Below are 16,006 nucleotides of genomic sequence, written 5' to 3'. Positions count from 1 at the left end.
GTGGGGACAGCGTGGGGACAGCGTGGGGACACTTGGGACTGCGTGGGGACAGCGTGGGGACAGCGTGGGGACAGCGCGGGGACACTGGGGACAGCGTGGGGACAGCGTGGGGACAGCGTGGGGACAGCGTGGGGACACGAGAGACAGCGTGGGGACAGCGTGGGGACAGCTTGGGGACACTCGGGACAGCGTGGGGACAGCGTGGGGACAGCGTGGGGACAGCGTGGGGACACCAGGGACAGCGTGGGGAGAGCGTGGGGACACGAGGGACAGCGTGGGGACAGCGTGGGGACACTCGGGGACACGAGGGACAGCGTGGGGACAGCGTGGGGACAGCGTGGGGACAGCGTGGGGACAGCGTGGGGAGAGTGTGGGGACACTTGGGACAGCGTGGGGAGAGCGTGGGGACACCGGGGACACCAGGGACAGCGTGGGGACACCGGGGACAGCGTGGGGACACTCGGGGACGGAGGTGGCCGCGCGTGGGGGGGACAGGGGGTGACAGGGGCGTCCCCGCCGGTCCCCGGTGCCAGCCCCGGTGAATCACCGGGACCGTGACGTCACGGCGGGGGGAGGAGGAAGGAAACCCCCCCCAAACCCCCCCAAAGGAGGAGGGCGGGGGGCGGGGGGAGCCCCCAAAGCTGGGACGGACCCCCCGGAGCACCGCGGTGACCCCGAACTGGGAGAGGACCCCCCAAACTGGGAAAGGAGCCCCCAAACTGGGAGAGGAGCCCCCAAACTGGGAGAGGAGCCCCCAAACTGGGAGAGGAGCCCCCAAACTGGGAAAGGACCCCCCGAACTGGGAAAGGACCCCCCAAACTGGGAGAGGAGCCCCCAAACTGGGAGAGGAGCCCCCAAACTGGGAAAGGACCCCCCAAACTGGGAGCGGATCCCCCCAAACTGGGAGAGGAGCCCCCGAACTGGGAGAGGACCCCCCAAACTGGGAAAGGACCCCCCAAACTGGGAGAGGACCCCCCGAACTGGGAAAGGACCCCCCAAACTGGGAGAGGACCCCCCAAACTGGGAAAGGAGCCCCCAAACTGGGCAGGGGTCCCCCCAAACTGGGAGAGGAGCCCCCAAACTGGGAAAGGACCCCCTAAACTGGGAGAGGAGCCCCCGAACTGGGAAAGGAGCCCCCAAACTGGGAGAGGAGCCCCCAAACTGGGAGAGGAGCCCCCGAACTGGGAAAGGACCCCCCAAACTGGGAAAGGACCCCCCGAACTGGGAGAGGAGCCCCCAAACTGGGAGAGGAGCCCCCAAACTGGGAGAGGACCCCGAAACTGGGAGAGGACCCCCCGAACTGGGAAAGGAGCCCCCAAACTGGGAAAGGACCCCCCAAACTGGGAGAGGAGCCCCCAAACTGGGAGAGGACCCCCCAAACTGGGAAAGGAGCCCCCAAACTGGGAGAGGAGCCCCCAAACTGGGAAAGGAGCCCCCAAACTGGGAGAGGACCCAGATCAAACTGGGAAAGGATTCCCCAGACTGGGCGGGGACCTCCCAAACTGGGAAAGGACCCCCGATACTGGGAGAGAACCCACATCGAACTGGGAAAGGACCCCCTAAACTGGGAAAGGACCCCCCAAACTGGGAGAGAGCTCACATCGAACTGGGAAAGAACCCCTAAACTGGGCAGGGACCCCCTAAACTGGGCAGGGATCCCCCCAAACTGGGAGAGAGCTCACATCAGACTGGGAAAGGACCCCCGATACTGGGCAGGGGCCCCCCTAAACTGGGAGAGAACCCACATCAAACTGGGAAAGGATCCCCTAAACTGGGAGAGAACCCACATCAAACTGGGCAGGGACCCCCTAAACTGGGAAAGAACCCACATCAAACTGGGAAAGGACCCCCTAAACTGGGCAAGGACCCCCTAAACTGGGAGAGAACCCACATCAAACTGGGAAAGGACCCCCTAAACTGGGCAGGGACCCCCTAAACTGGGAGAGGACCCCCTAAACTGGGAGAGGACCCCCTATACTGGGCAGGGACCCCCTAAACTGGGGGAGACCCCCCATCAAACTGGTCAGGGACCCCGTAAACTGGGAGAGGACCCCCTGAACTGGTCAGGGAACCCCTAAACTGGGAGAGAACCCACATCAAACTGGGAAAGGACCCCCTGAACTGGGAGAGAACCCCCTAAACTGGGAGAGGACCCACATCAAACTGGGAAAGGACCCCCTAAACTGGGAGAGAACCCACATCAAACTGGGAAAGGACCCCCGATACTGGGAAAGGACCCCCTAAACTGGGAAAGGACCCCCTAAACTGGGAGAGGACCCACATCAAACTGGGAAAGGACCCCGTAAACTGGGAAAGGACCCCCTCCAAACTGGTCAGGGCCCCCCCAAACTGGGAGAGAAGCCCCTAAACTGGGAAAGAACCCCCTAAACTGGGAAAGAACCCCCTAAACTGGGAAAGGAACCCCTAAACTGGGAAAGGAACCCCTAAACTGGGAAAGGACCCCCTAAACTGGGAAAGAACCCCCTAAACTGGGAAAGGACCCCCTAAACTGGGAGAGGACCCCCCCCAAACTGGGAGCCGCCCCCGCGTTTGGCGCCCCGCGCTCCCCCTGGCGGTCACTGCCGGAACTGCAGCCGAGCGCAGGGGGCGTGGCCTGAGGAAGGCGCGGCCTCAAGCCCCGCCCATTCCCCCGTTGATTGACAGGTGATGAAGCACCGGGGCCACGCCCCCGCTGTCCCCGCTGTCCCCGTTGTCCCCGTGTCCCCTCCGGTGTCCCCCCCCCCAGCCCCAAAAAAGCCACCGGGAGCCGCGGAGCCGCTGGAAGCTGCTTTATTGGCCACGTTTGGGGCGGGACGAGCGCGGACGGGGGGCCCGGGGGGGGTCCCCGGACAGGCACGAACACGGCACAGGGCGACAATAATTATCCTCGTTATAATAATAATAAAAAATTAAACATCTCCCGCGCAACAAAAATAGATTTATATACCGGGGGGGGGGAGTGGGGAGGGGACGGGGGGGCGCAGCCAAGGCCGGCGAAGCTGAAGGGGACAGGCGGGGACAGGCGGGGACAGGCGGGATGGGAGCCCACCTGGAGGGGTCACCTGGAGGAGGTGTCACCTGGAGGTGTCACCTGGAGGTGTCACCTGGAGGTGTCACCTGGAGGAGGTGTCACCTGGAGGGGGATGGGGACGTGGGGGGGTCCCGGTGGTGACACAGCTCCAAAGAGGGGGAGGTGACCTGGAGGTGTCACCTGGAGGTGTCACCTGGAGGGGTCACCTGGAGGAGGTGACCTGGAGGTGTCACCTGGAGGTGTCACCTGGAGGAGGTGACCTGAAGGTGTCACCTGGAGGTGTCACCTGGAGGTGTCACCTGGAGGTGTCACCTGGAGGAGGTGACCTGAAGGTGTCACCTGGAGGAGGTGTCACCTGGAGGAGGTGTCACCTGGAAGCCCAGGGACCCCCGAGGTGGGGACATGGAGGTGACAAAGTGGCACCTCCGAGAAGGGGGAGACCCCCACAGGGACACCTGGAGGGGGAGGAGACGGCCCCTGGAGCCCCTCGGAGCGCTGGGGACGTCTCCAGTGGGACAGAAGTGACACGGGGACACCTTCTGGGGACCCCAAAGGGGTGGAGATGGCACCAGAACCCTCCTGGGGATCCGGGATCGGGCACAGGGACCTTCAGCGAGGGGACTGGGGACACCTCAGGTGTCACAGGTGCCACCAGGACCAGGATGGGACATCTCCAAAGGGATGGAGACGCAGCAGGAACCCCCTGGACAGGGGACAGACACCTCCAGGGTGACAGGGACACCACGGAGACCTTCTCCAGGTGGTGGGAATCGCACGGGGACGTCACCAAAGGGACGCAGACTCTGCCCAAAGTGCCACAGGATGGCGGGGATGGAGGACAGGGACCTCAAAATGTGATGGAGAGGACAAAAAGACCTTCCCAGGGGGATGGAGGTGGGGCAGGGACATCTCCAGAGGGGTGGAGATGCGGCAGGAACCCCATGAAATGAGGGATGGACACCTCTGAGGTGACAAGGACACCACCAGAGGCTTCTCCAGGCGGTGGGGACAGGGCAAGGACATCTCCAGAGGGACAGAGATCCGGGATGAACCCCATGAAATGAGGGACAGACACCTCTGAGGTGACACTGAACCTTCTCCGGGCGGTGGGGACGGGACAGGGACATCTCCAGATGGGTGGAGATGCAGCAGGAACCCCGAGAAATGAGGGACAGACACCTCTGAGGTGACAGGGACACCACGAGAGGCTTCTCTGGACACTGGGGACAGGACAGGGACATCTCCAGAGGGACAGAGATCCAGCAGGAACCCCATGAAATGAGGGACAGACACCTCTGAGGTGACAGGGACACCACCAGAGGCTTCTCCAGGCGGTGGGGATGGGACAGGGACATCTCCAGAGGGACAGAGATCCGGGGTGAACCCCGAGAAATGAGGGATGGACACCTCTGAGGTGACACTGAACCTTCTCCAGGTGGTGGGGACAGGACAGGGACATCTCCAGAGGGACAAAGATCCAGGGTGAACCCCGAGAAATGAGGGACAGACACCTCTGAGGTGCCACTGAACTTTCTCCGAGTGGTGGGAACGGGATGGGGACATCTCCAGAGGGACAGAGATCCGACAGGAACCCCATGAAATGAGGGACGGACACCTCTGAGGTGACACTGAACCTTCTCTGGACACTGGGGATGGGACAGGGACATCTCCAGAGGGATGGCGATCGGGGGTAAACCCCGAGAAATGAGGGATGGACACCTCTGAGGTGACAGGGACACCACCAGAGGGACAGAGATCTGGCAGGAACCCCGAGAAATGAGGGATGGACACCTCTGAGGTGACACTGAACCTTCTCCGGACACTGGGGACAGGACAGGGACATCTCCAGAGGGATGGAGATGCGGCAGGAACCCCATGAAATGAGGGATGGACACCTCTGAGGTGACACTGAACCTTCTCCGGGCGGTGGGGATGGGGCAGGGACATCTCCAGAGGGGTGGAGATCGGGGGTGAACCCCGAGAAATGAGGGATGGACACCTCTGAGGTGACACTGAACCTTCTCTGGACACTGGGGACAGGACAGGGACATCTCCAGAGGGATGGAGATCCGGGGTGAACCCCGAGAAATGAGGGATGGACACCTCTGAGGTGACAGGGACACCACCAGAGGGACAGAGATCTGGCAGGAACCCCATGAAATGAGGGACGGACACCTTTGAGGTGCCATTGAACTTTCTCCGAGTGGTGGGAACGGGATGGGGACATCTCCAGAGGGATGGAGATGCGGCAGGAACCCCATGAAATGAGGGACAGACACCTCTGAGGTGCCACTGAACTTTCTCCGAGTGGTGGGAACGGGATGGGGACATCTCCAGAGGGACAAAGATCCTGGACAAGCCCCCACGGGGTGACGGGCACCGCGAGCAGACACCTCCGAACAACCACGGCAACGCTGGAGCCTCATCACGGCCACCACCTCCAGGCGCCAAAACCCCCCCCAAAGAAAAAACAACCCCTCCCGACCTCCTTAAAGGAGAAAAAAAACCCCACAGAAGCCGGAAAAAAAACCCAAAAAAAAAATCGGAGCGGGCCAAGCCCAGCCCCGAGGCGCGGCGGGGGCAGGGAGGAGGTGCCCGTTTTTGGGGGGCTCCAGAGGGGGAGGTGGGCCTGGGTGGGGGGTCTCGAGAGGAGGGAGAGGGGTGGGGGAACACCCCGTTCACAACGCGAGGAGCGAGGGAGAATTCAAGGAGTCCGAGGACTGGTCGCTGCTGCTGCTCCGCTGGTGCGAGGCTCCACACGTGGCTCCCTCTGGGTGGGTGAACACAAACGCGGGGGTCGCGTTAGGGGGTCCCGCGGGGACCCCGGGCGGGAGGCAGCAGCCGGGGAAGGGACCCTGCGGGCCCTGGAACGGCGCCGGGGGCAGGAAAGCGACGGTCCCCGCCTTGCCCGGGCTGCTCACCTCGGCCGGGCCGGCACCCACGGCGCCGATGTCCTCGAAGGGGACCTTGCAGGCGGGGGCGTGGGCCACCAGCACGAATTCCAGGCGCTCCTTCTCCTTGCGCAGCTCCGCGATCTCGGATTCCAGCTCCGCCTTCTCCTCCTCCAGCTGGTCCGTCTCCTGCGGGGACAGCTCGGTCACACACCTCTGTCACACACCTCTGTCACACACCTCTGTGACACCGCCACCCCCCCGCTCCGGGCGCTCGGGGATGTCCCCAAGTGTCCCCCGTGAGCGCCCGGTGTCCCCAAGGCTGAGCGCGGCTCTGAGTGTGTCCGTCTGTCTCCCTGTCCGTCCTGCTGCGCTCCTGGGTGTCCCCTCGGATGTCCCCAAGTGTCCCCCGTGAGCGCCCGGTGTCCCCAAGGCTGAGCGCGGCTCTGAGTGTGTCCGTCTGTCTCCCTGTCCGTGCTGCTGCAGCGCTCCTGGATGTCCCCTCGGATGTCCCCAAGCGTGGGGACATCCCGCAGGCTCCTCCAGCGTCCCTAAGTGTCCCCTGTGCTGTCCCCGTGTCAGGGGACATCCCTGAGTGTCTGCTGTTCCCATGGATGGCATCGTCCTCCTCCTCCTCCTCCTCCTGCGGGTGTCCCCAAGCCTGGCGACATCTCTGGTCCCCTCCCTTGTCCCCAGCTCTCAGGGGTGGCACTGTCCCTCTCTGTCACTACCAGGTGTCACTCTGTCCCCTCTGGTGTCCCCAGCTCCTGGCGACATCTCTGGGTGTCCAGCTGTCCCCTCGCTTGTCCCCAGCTCTCAGGGGTGGCACTGTCCCTCTCTGTCACTACCGGCCGTCATTCTGTCCCCTCTGGTGTCCCCAGCTCCTGGCGACATCTCTGGGTGTCCAGCTGTCCCCTCCCTTGTCCCCAGCTCTCAGGGGTGGCACTGTCCCTCTCTGTCACTACCGGCCGTCACTCTGTCCCCTCTGGTGTCCCCAGGTCCTGGGGACATCTCTGGGTGTCCAGCTGTCCCCTCGCTTGTCCCCAGCTCTCAGGGGTGGCACTGTCCCTCTCTGTCACTACCGGCCGTCATTCTGTCCCCTCTGGTGTCCCCAGCTCCTGGGGACATCTCTGGGTGTCCAGCTGTCCCCTCGCTTGTCCCCTGCTCTCAGGGGTGGCACTGTCCCTCTCTGTCACTACCGGGCGTCACTCTGTCCCCTCTGGTGTCCCCAGCTCCTGGGGACATCGCCACCTCCCCCAGCGGCCCCGAGGGCGAACGAGCCCTGATGTCGCCGGGGATGTCATTGTCCCTTACATGGTGCTGGGGACACCGCTGAGCCCAGCTCTGAGAGGAGCAGCGACTTCATCCTCATCTTCATCCTCCTCCTCATCCTCCTCCTCCTCACCGCTGTCCCCACCTGATGTCCCCACCTCCCCGCCAGCTGTCCCCAGCTCCGAGGACATCGCCACCGCCACCCCCTCCATGGGGACACCCGTGTGTCCCCAGCTCCCTCCGGGGACGCGTCCGCCTCAGAGCGGAGCCATCGCCCGCCCCTTGGGGACAGTGCCACCCCCGCGGTGTCCCCGTGTCGCCGCACTCACCGCCTGCAGCCGGTCCGTCAGCTCCCGCCGCCGGTTGCGACATTTGGCCGCCGCCAGTTTGTTCCTCTCCCGCCGCACGCGGCGCTTCTCCTCTTCCTCCGGCGTCAGCTGCCACACGGACGGGATTGTCACCCTCTGTCACCCGCTGCCACCCGCTGCCACCCGCTGCCACCCGCTGCCACACCCCGAGATCCCGCTGCCGCCCGCTGTGTCACCAAAACCCCGCTGTCTGTCCCCAAAACCTCGCTGTGTCACCAAAACCTCGCTGTGGTCCCAAAACTCCTCTGTCTGTCCCCAAAACCCCTCTGTGTCCCCAAAACCTCTGTGTCACCAAAACCTCACTGTGTCCCCAAAACTCCTCTGTCCCCAAAACCTCTCTGTGGTCCCAAAACCCCTCTGTGTCCCCAAAACCTCTCTGTGTCCCCAAAACCCCGCTGTGTCCCCAAAACCCCTCTGTCTGTCCCTAAAACCTCTCTGTGTCCCCAAAACTCCTCTGTGTCCCCAAAACCTCTCTGTGTCCCCAAAACCCCTCTGTGTCCCCAAAACCCCTCTGTGTCCCCAAAACCTCTCTGTGTCCCCAAAACCCCGCTGTGTCCCCAAAACTCCTCTGTCCCCAAAACCCCTCTGTGTCCCCAAAACCTCTCTGTGTCCCCAAAACCTCTCTGTGTCCCCAAAACCCCTCTGTGACCCCGAAACCTCGCTGTGTCCCCAAAACCCCTCTGTGACCCCAAAACTCCTCTGTGTCCCCAAAACCTCTCTGTGTCCCCAAAACCTCTCTGTGTCCCCAAAACCCCTCTGTGTCCCCAAAACCTCTCTGTGTCCCCAAAACCTCTCTGTGTCCCCAAAACCCCTCTGTGTCCCCAAAACCTCTCTGTGTCCCCAAAACCTCTCTGTGTCCCCAAAACCCCGCTGTGTCCCCAAAACCCCTCTGTCTGTCCCCAAAATCTCTCAGTGTCCCCAAAACCTCTCTGTGTCCCCAAAACCTCTCAGTGTCCCCAAAACCTCTCAGTGTCCCCAAAATCTGTGTCCCCAAAACTCCTCTGTCTGTCCCCAAAACCTCGCTGTGTCCCCAAAACCTCGCTGTGTCCCCAAAACCTCTCTGTGTCCCCAAAACCCCTCTGTGTCCCCAAAACCTCTGTGTCACCAAAACCCCGCTGTCTGTCCCCAAAACCCCTCTGTCTGTCCCCAAAACCCCTCTGTGACCCCAAAACTCCTCTGTCTGTCCCCAAAACCCCACTGTGTCCCCAAAACCCCTCTGTCTGTCCCCAAAACCCCTCTGTCTGTCCCCAAAACCGCTCAGTGTCCCCAAAACCTCTCAGTGTCCCCAAAACCTGTGTCCCCAAAACTCCTCTGTGTCCCCAAAACCTCTCTGTGTCACCAAAACCCCTCTGTCTGTGTCCCCAAAACTCCTCTGTCCCCAAAACCCCGCTGTGTCCCCAAAACCCCTCTGACTGTCCCCAAAACCCCGCTGTGTCACCAAAACCTCTCTGTGTCCCCAAAACCTCTCTGTGTCCCCAAAACCCCTCTGTCTGTCCCCAAAATCCCTCTGTCTGTCCCCAAAACCTCTCTGTGTCCCCAAAACCTCTCTGTGTCCCCAAAACCTCTGTGTCCCCAAAACCCCTCTGTCTGTCCCCAAAACCCCTCTGTGTCCCCAAAACCCCTCTGTGTCACCAAAACCCCTCTGTCTGTGTCACCAAAACCCCACTGTGTCCCCAAAACCCCTCTGTCTGTCCCCAAAACTCCGCTGTATCCCCAAAACCTCTCTGTGTCCCCAAAACTCCTCTGTCTGTCCCCAAAACCCCACTGTGTCCCCAAAACCCCTCTGTGTCCCCAAAACCCCTCTGTCTGTCCCCAAAACCCCTCTGTCTGTCCCCAAAACCCCTCTGTGTCCCCAAAACCCCTCTGTCTGTCCCCAAAACCCCTCTGTCTGTCCCCAAAACCCCTCTGTCTGTCCCCAAAACCCCTCTGTGTCCCCAAAACCTCTTTGTCTGTGTCCCCAAAACTCCTCTGTCTGTCCCCAAAACTCCTGTGTCCCCAAAACTCCTCTGTGTCCCCAAAACCCCTCTGTCTGTCCCCAAAACCTCTCTGTGTCCCCAAAACCTCTCAGTGTCCCCAAAACCTCTCTGTGTCCCCAAAACCTCTCTGTGTCCCCAAAACCTCTCTGTGTCCCCAAAACTCCTCTGTGTCCCCAAAACCCCTCTGTCTGTCCCCAAAACTCCTCTCCTCGCTACAGGTGACGGTGGTGGGGATGTCACCAAGTGTGGTGTCCCCAAGGTGCCACCACCCGGGGTGTGCCTCAAGCTCCTGTCACTCATGGTGTCCCCAAGGTGCCACCGGTGCCACCACCTGGGCTGTCCCTCAGGTTCCTGTCACTTACAACACCCCTGTCACGTCCCCGAAGTGCCACCACCCCCGGTGTCCCCAAGGTGCCACCACCTGGGGTGTCCCTCAGGTTCCTGTCACTCATGGTGTCCCCAAGGTGCCATCGGTGCCACCACCTGGAGTGTCCCTCAGGTTCCTGTCACTCATGATGTCCCCAGGGTGCCACCGGTGCCACCACCTGGGCTGTCCCTCAAGTTTCTACTGCTCATGATGTCCCCAAGGTGCCACCACCTGGGGTGTCCCTCAAGCTCCTGCAGCTCATGATGTCCCCAAGGTGCCACCACCTGGGGTGTCCCTCAAGCTCCTGCCACTCATGATGTCCCCAAGGTGCCTCAGTCCCCAAGGTGCCACCGGTGCCACCACCTGGGGTGTCCCTCAGGCTCCTGTCACTTACAACACCCCCAAACTCCCCGATCCCCTGTCACGCCCCCGAAGTGCCACCACCCCCGGTGTCCCCGAAGTGCCACCACCCCCGGTGTCCCCGAAGTGCCACCACCCCCGGTGTCCCCAAGGTGCCACCACCTGGGCTGTCCCTCAGGCTCCTGCCACTCATCATGTCCCCAAGGTGCCACCACCCGGGGTGTCCCTCAGGCTCCTGCCGCTCATCATGTCCCCAAGGTGCCACCACCCGGGATGTCCCTCAGTCTCCTGTTACTCATGATGTCCCCAAAGTGCCACCACCTGGGCTGTCCCTCAAGCTCCTGTCACTTACAACACCCCCAAACTCCCTGAGCCCCTGTCACGTCCCCAAAGTGCCACCACCCCCGGTGTCCCCTGTCACCCCCAGTGTCCCCAAGGTGCCACCACCTGGGCTGTCCCTCAGGTTCCTGTCACTTACAACACCCCCAAACTCCCCGATCCCCTGTCACGCCCCCAAAGTGCCACCACCCCCGGTGTCCCCGAAGTGCCACCACCCCCGGTGTCCCCAAGGTGCCACCACCTGGGCTGTCCCTCAGGCTCCTGTCACTTACAACACCCCCAAACTCCCGGATCCCCTGTCACGCCCCCGAAGTGCCACCACCCCCGGTGTCCCCGAAGTGCCACCACCCCCGGTGTCCCCTGTCACCCCCGGTGTCCCCAAGGTCTCACCGTCTCCTCGCGGCTGCGGCGGGGGCGGGCGCGGGGGGCGCGGGCGGGGGTCGGGGCCGGGGGTCCCGCGAAGGCGCCCAGGCCGGGGGTGGAGTAGCTGGGCCCGGGGAGGTCGTAGGGGTCGAGGGGGGGCGGCTGAGCCATGGGAGCCCCCGGGGCCACCGAGGAGATGAGCGTGGGCTGCACCAGCCACTGCAGGTCCTGGCTGGTGGTGATGGCCGTCACCGTGGGCACGAAGGAGCCGGGCATGTCCCCCAGGGCGCTGCACTCCTGCGGGGGACACGGGTCAGAGCGGCTGGGGACAGCGGGGACACGGCTCGGGGACAGCGGGGACACGGCCCGGGACCCACAACAGGCCGGGGACAGCGGTGACACTGCACGGGACACACAACTGCATGGGGACAGCGGGGACACGGCACGGGGACAGTGGGGACACTGCACGGGACACCCAACAGGCCGGGGACAGCGGGGACACGGCTCGGGGACAGCGGTGACACCGCACGGGGAATGCGGTGACACCGCCCGGGGACAGCGGTGACACCGCCCGGGACCCCTAACAGCCCGGGGACAGCTGTGACACCACACGGGGACAGAGGTGACACCGCCCGGGGACAGCGGTGACACCGCCCGGGGACAGCGGTGACACCGTCCGGGACCCCTAACAGCCCGGGGACAGAGGTGACACCGCCCGGGGACAGCGGTGACACCGTCCGGGGACAGCGGTGACACCGTATGGGACCCACAACCGCCCGGGGACAGCGGTGACACCGTCCGGGACCCCTAACAGCCCGGGGACAGAGGTGACACCGCCCGGGGACAGCGGTGACACCGCCCGGGGACAGCGGTGACACCGCACGGGACCCCCAACAGGCCGGGGACAGCGGTGACACCGCCCGGGACCCCTAACAGCCCGGGGACAGCGGTGACACCGCCTGGGGACAGCGGTGACACGGCCCGGAACCCACAGCCGCACGGGGACAGCGGGGACACGGCCCGGGACCCCCAACAGGCCGGGGACAGCGGTGACACCGCCCGGGGACAGCGGTGACACCGCCCGGGGACAGCGGTGACACCGCCCGGGGACAGCGGTGACACCGCCCGGGGACAGCGGTGACACCGCCCGGGATGTGGCGACTGGAAGGGGCTGGGTGGGCTCGCGGGTGGCACCGGGGTGGCGTTGTCACCTCCCCCCGGTGGTGGCCGTCGCTGCCGTGCCTGCGGGTTTGGGGACAGCGCCGTCCCCAGCGGGTGGCGCTGGGGCGAGGGTGTGACTGTGATGTCCCCAGCTCATCATCATCATCATCATCATCATCATCATCATCATCATCATCATCACCGTGCACGGGCTGCCGAGCAACCACGAGCGACACCCTGGCGTCCCTGTCACCCGCCAGTGTCACCCTCGGGTCCCTGTCACCTGCCAGTGTCACCCTCGGGTCCCTGTCACAGGGACACCGCCACCCTCTGGGGACGCTGTCACCCTCTGGGGACACCGTCACCCTCCGGAGACACCGCCACCCTCTGGGGACACTGCCACCCTCTGGGGACACTGTCACCCTCTGGGGACACCGCCACCCTCTGGGGACATCGCGGGTCCGCAGGGGACACCGCCACCCTCGGGGGACACCGCCACCCTCGGGGGACACCGTCACCCTCTGGGGACACTGTCACCTTCTGGGGACACTGCCACCCTCTGGGGACACTGTCACCCTCCGGAGACACCGCCACCCTCTGGGGACACTGCCACCCTCTGGGAACACCGCCACCCTCTGGGGACACTGCCACCCTTAGGGGACACTGTCACCCTCTGGGGACACTGCCACCCTCTGGGAACACCGCCACCCTCTGGGGACACTGCCACCCTCAGGGGACACTGTCACCCTCTGGGGACACTGTCACCCTCCGGGGACACCGCGGGTCCTCAGGGGACATCGCCACCCTCTGGGGACACCGCCACCCTCTGGGGACACCGCGGGTCCCCAGGGGACACTGTCACCCTCCGGGGACACCGCCACCCTCAGGGGACACTGTCACCCTCAGGGGACACTGTCACCCTCTGGGGACACTGCCACCCTCCGGGGACACTGTCACTCTCTGGGGACACTGTCACCCTCTGGGGACACCGCGGGTCCTCAGGGGACATCGCCACCCTCAGGGGACACTGTCACCCTCAGGGGACACTGCCACCCTCCGGGGACACTGTCACTCTCTGGGGACACTGTCACCCTCTGGGGACATCGCGGGTCCCCAGAGGACACCGCCACCCTCAGGGGACACTGTCACCCTCCGGGACACACTGCCACCCTCTGGGGACACCGCCACCCTCAGGGGACACCGCCACCCTCCGGGACACACTGCCACCCTCTGGGGACATCGCGGGTCCCCAGGGGACACCGACACCCTCTGGGGACACTGTCACCCTCCGGGACACACTGCCACCCTCGGGGGACACTGCCACCCTCTGGGGACACCGCGGGTCCTCAGGGGACACTGCCACCCTCCGGGGACACTGCCACCCTCCGGGACACACTGCCACCCTCAGGGGACACCGAGGGTCCCCAGGGGACACCGCCACCCTCCGGGGACCCCCCCCGGGACCCCCATTCCGGGATTCGCCACCGCGATCGCCGCGGGGGGCGTGGCCTAAACCCGGAGTGGGCGTGGCCTCCCGGCAGAGTGGGCGTGGTCTCCCCGCCGCTCTCCCAACGCCTGTGGGCGTGGCTCCGCTGGAAGTGGGCGTGGCCTCCCCGACCGCGGGGGCGTGGCCTCTCCGCCGTATTCCCAGCATGTGGGCGTGGCTCCCGCCGAGAGTGGGCGTGGCCTCCCCGACCGAGTGGGCGTGGCCTCCCCGCCGTATCCCCAGCATGTGGGCGTGGCTCTGCCGCGAGTGGGCGTGGCCACCCCGGCCGAGTGGGCGTGGCCTCCTCCTCCCGTCTCCCTTAGCAACGGCGCGCGCGGGGGGGGGGAGGGGAGGAAAGGCGGGGGGGGGGGTGGGAACACCCCAAAAATAACCCGCGCGCTTTGCGTGCGTGCCGCGTCACCGGCGGCGACGTCACTGCGCGCGCTTACGCACGGCCCCGCCCCCCCTCCCGCCCCGCACCCCCCCACCCCCCCCTCCTTTGCGCGCCCCCGCCGCTCCCGGCGCTCACCTGCGCGGCCCCGGCGGCCGCGGGGCTCCCGAAGGAGTCGAGCGGCGACAGGTACTGGGACTCGGCCGAGGGCGAGGAGCTGCAGCGGGACCCCGAGTCGTAGTCCCCGGGGAAACCCTGGAACATGGCCCCGGGGGCGCGGGGGCCGCCCCGCCGCGACAAGGCTGCGGGTCACGCCGCTACCGGCATCACGGGCGCGGCGGGTTGGTGATGGGGGGGCTCCGGGAAGAGGGGGGAGGGCCGGAGGGGCTCGCTGCGGGGGTCGGTGGTGATCCCCGGTTCCCGTGCGGGTTGTCCGGTCAAGCTCCGGTTGGCCGGTCCGAGCTCCTGTCCGCTGCTAGAGCCGGCGGAGCGTCCGTGCCGGGCTCCGGCGTGCCGGTGCAACGTCCCGGTGAGCCGCTATTAGCTCCGGTATATCCGTGCCGGGCTCCGGTGCGCCTCCGCCAGCCTCGGCTTGCCGGTACCGAGCGCCGCCGTGCCCGTCCCGGACTCCGGTTCTGCACTATAAGCTCCGGTAAATCCGTCCCAGGCTCCGCTCCGCCGCTCCAAAGCCCCGCTGTGTCCCTTACACACGCCGCTCCATCCGTCCCAGGCTCCGGTTGCTCCGTGAAAAGTCCCGGCGCGCCCGTCCCGGTCTCCAAAGTTGTCCGGTACAAAGCCCCCCGGTGCGCCCCGGTGCCTGGCTCCGCTTCTCCGCTACGAGCCCCGCTACATCCGAGATCCCCGACACAAAGTTCCGCTGGGCCGCCGCAAGCTCCGGTAAATCCCTTGCCAGGCTCCGGCACGTCCGCTCCGAGCCCCGGTGACGCTCCCGCCGCTCCCCCGGTCTCCGGTTTTATGAATGAACTGCTCACGGCAGCCCCGCCGCTTTATACGGCGGGGCCCCGCCCCCCTTCGCTGACGTCACGGCAGCCGCCGCCGCTGCTCCGGGACCCCCGGGACCCCCCCGAGACTCCCCGGAGCCCGCAGCCGCCGTGGCTTCGGTGGCCGCCGCCGTTTGAGGCTCCGGGAGCCGCCGCCGCCGTTAAGAGGCCCCTGGGCGGGCCGGGAGCGGGGGGGATCCCTGTCCCCGCCCCCCGGAGTTCCTGTGACGCAATTAGCCATATATGGGCTTGTCTGGAGTGTTTGTTTGGTATCCTAGCAATGACGTCACAGGGATTCCCTCCGCCGCCGCCGCCGCCGCCGCCGCCGCCGCCGCCCGGGCGCGTATTAATAGAAACGGGACCGAGCGCCGTTCTAGAAACGGCCTGAACCGTCCGGGCCGAGCCTCCGGGACCCGGGAACTCCCCCGGGAGCGACCCCCGAGACCCCCCTCCACCACCGGGACCCCCACCCCGGGAACCAGCCCGGGGCATCCCCGCCCCCTCCGCTGCATCTCCCGGGATCTCCCCGGTGACCTCACGGGATCCCGACCGGGAGCGCTCCCCGAGCCCCGGGGAATCTCCCCGCTTCCCCCATAGGGAGCCCCGGGATCCCCTGGTGTCCTCGAGGACCCCCGGGACCTCCGGTAACCCCTCAGGGCATCTCCCGGGAGCCCCGGGAGACCCCCGTTATCCCTCCCGGTACGTCCGTGAGCCTTCGGGAGCTCTCCCGGGACCCTCGGGACATCCCGGTGACCTTTCGGGACCCCCCCTCAGCACCGTCCGCGGGTGCCCGGTACCGGAGCCATGGGAACTTCTCCCCGGAGGATTCCCGGGACCGGGGCAAAGCGACCCCCACTTCCCCCCCTCACCGGTGGCACCGGGACCGGGCTGAGGAGCTCGGCGGGCTCCCGGTGGTGGGTGGCGACACACCGGGGGTGGGGACGCTCCCGGTACCGGAGTGCGGGGACCACCGGTCCCGAACCCCGCGTTCCCTGGGGGA

General features: G+C 65.6%; 1 protein-coding gene and 1 long non-coding RNA gene across 4 annotated transcripts; one reads left to right on the top strand and one right to left on the bottom strand.

Moving 5' to 3' along the window:
* The first annotated feature begins 3,075 nt into the window (after nucleotides 1-3,075).
* LOC131590071 (uncharacterized) lies at nucleotides 3,076-5,505 on the top strand. Of its 2 annotated transcripts, XR_009279945.1 has the most exons (4): nucleotides 3,076-3,126; nucleotides 3,194-4,757; nucleotides 4,830-5,141; nucleotides 5,214-5,505. It is a non-coding gene; the product is annotated as an uncharacterized LOC131590071 (long non-coding RNA). The 2 variants fall into 2 exon arrangements; XR_009279944.1 differs by having other exon boundaries at nucleotides 3,194-5,141.
* A 108-nt stretch (nucleotides 5,506-5,613) lies between these two features.
* On the bottom strand, nucleotides 5,614-14,274 carry FOSB (FosB proto-oncogene, AP-1 transcription factor subunit). Of its 2 annotated transcripts, XM_058859933.1 has the most exons (5): nucleotides 14,144-14,274; nucleotides 10,995-11,264; nucleotides 7,524-7,631; nucleotides 5,953-6,111; nucleotides 5,614-5,801 (listed from the first exon to the last, which is right to left on the bottom strand). In XM_058859933.1, exons 1-5 carry the CDS (start codon nucleotides 14,267-14,269, stop codon nucleotides 5,736-5,738), a joined length of 729 nt encoding a protein of 242 aa, XP_058715916.1. In that variant the 5' UTR covers nucleotides 14,270-14,274; the 3' UTR covers nucleotides 5,614-5,735. The 2 variants fall into 2 exon arrangements, with proteins under 2 accessions (XP_058715916.1, XP_058715915.1); XM_058859932.1 differs by having other exon boundaries at nucleotides 5,614-6,111.
* Between the last annotated feature and the right edge of the window lie 1,732 nt (nucleotides 14,275-16,006).

Source organism: Poecile atricapillus, chromosome 31 (assembly GCF_030490865.1).
Source record: "Poecile atricapillus isolate bPoeAtr1 chromosome 31, bPoeAtr1.hap1, whole genome shotgun sequence".
NCBI classification, from domain to species: Eukaryota; Metazoa; Chordata; class Aves; order Passeriformes; family Paridae; genus Poecile; species Poecile atricapillus.
Note: the sequence above shows the minus strand (reverse complement) of the source record. Positions and strands in the feature narration are given on the sequence as shown.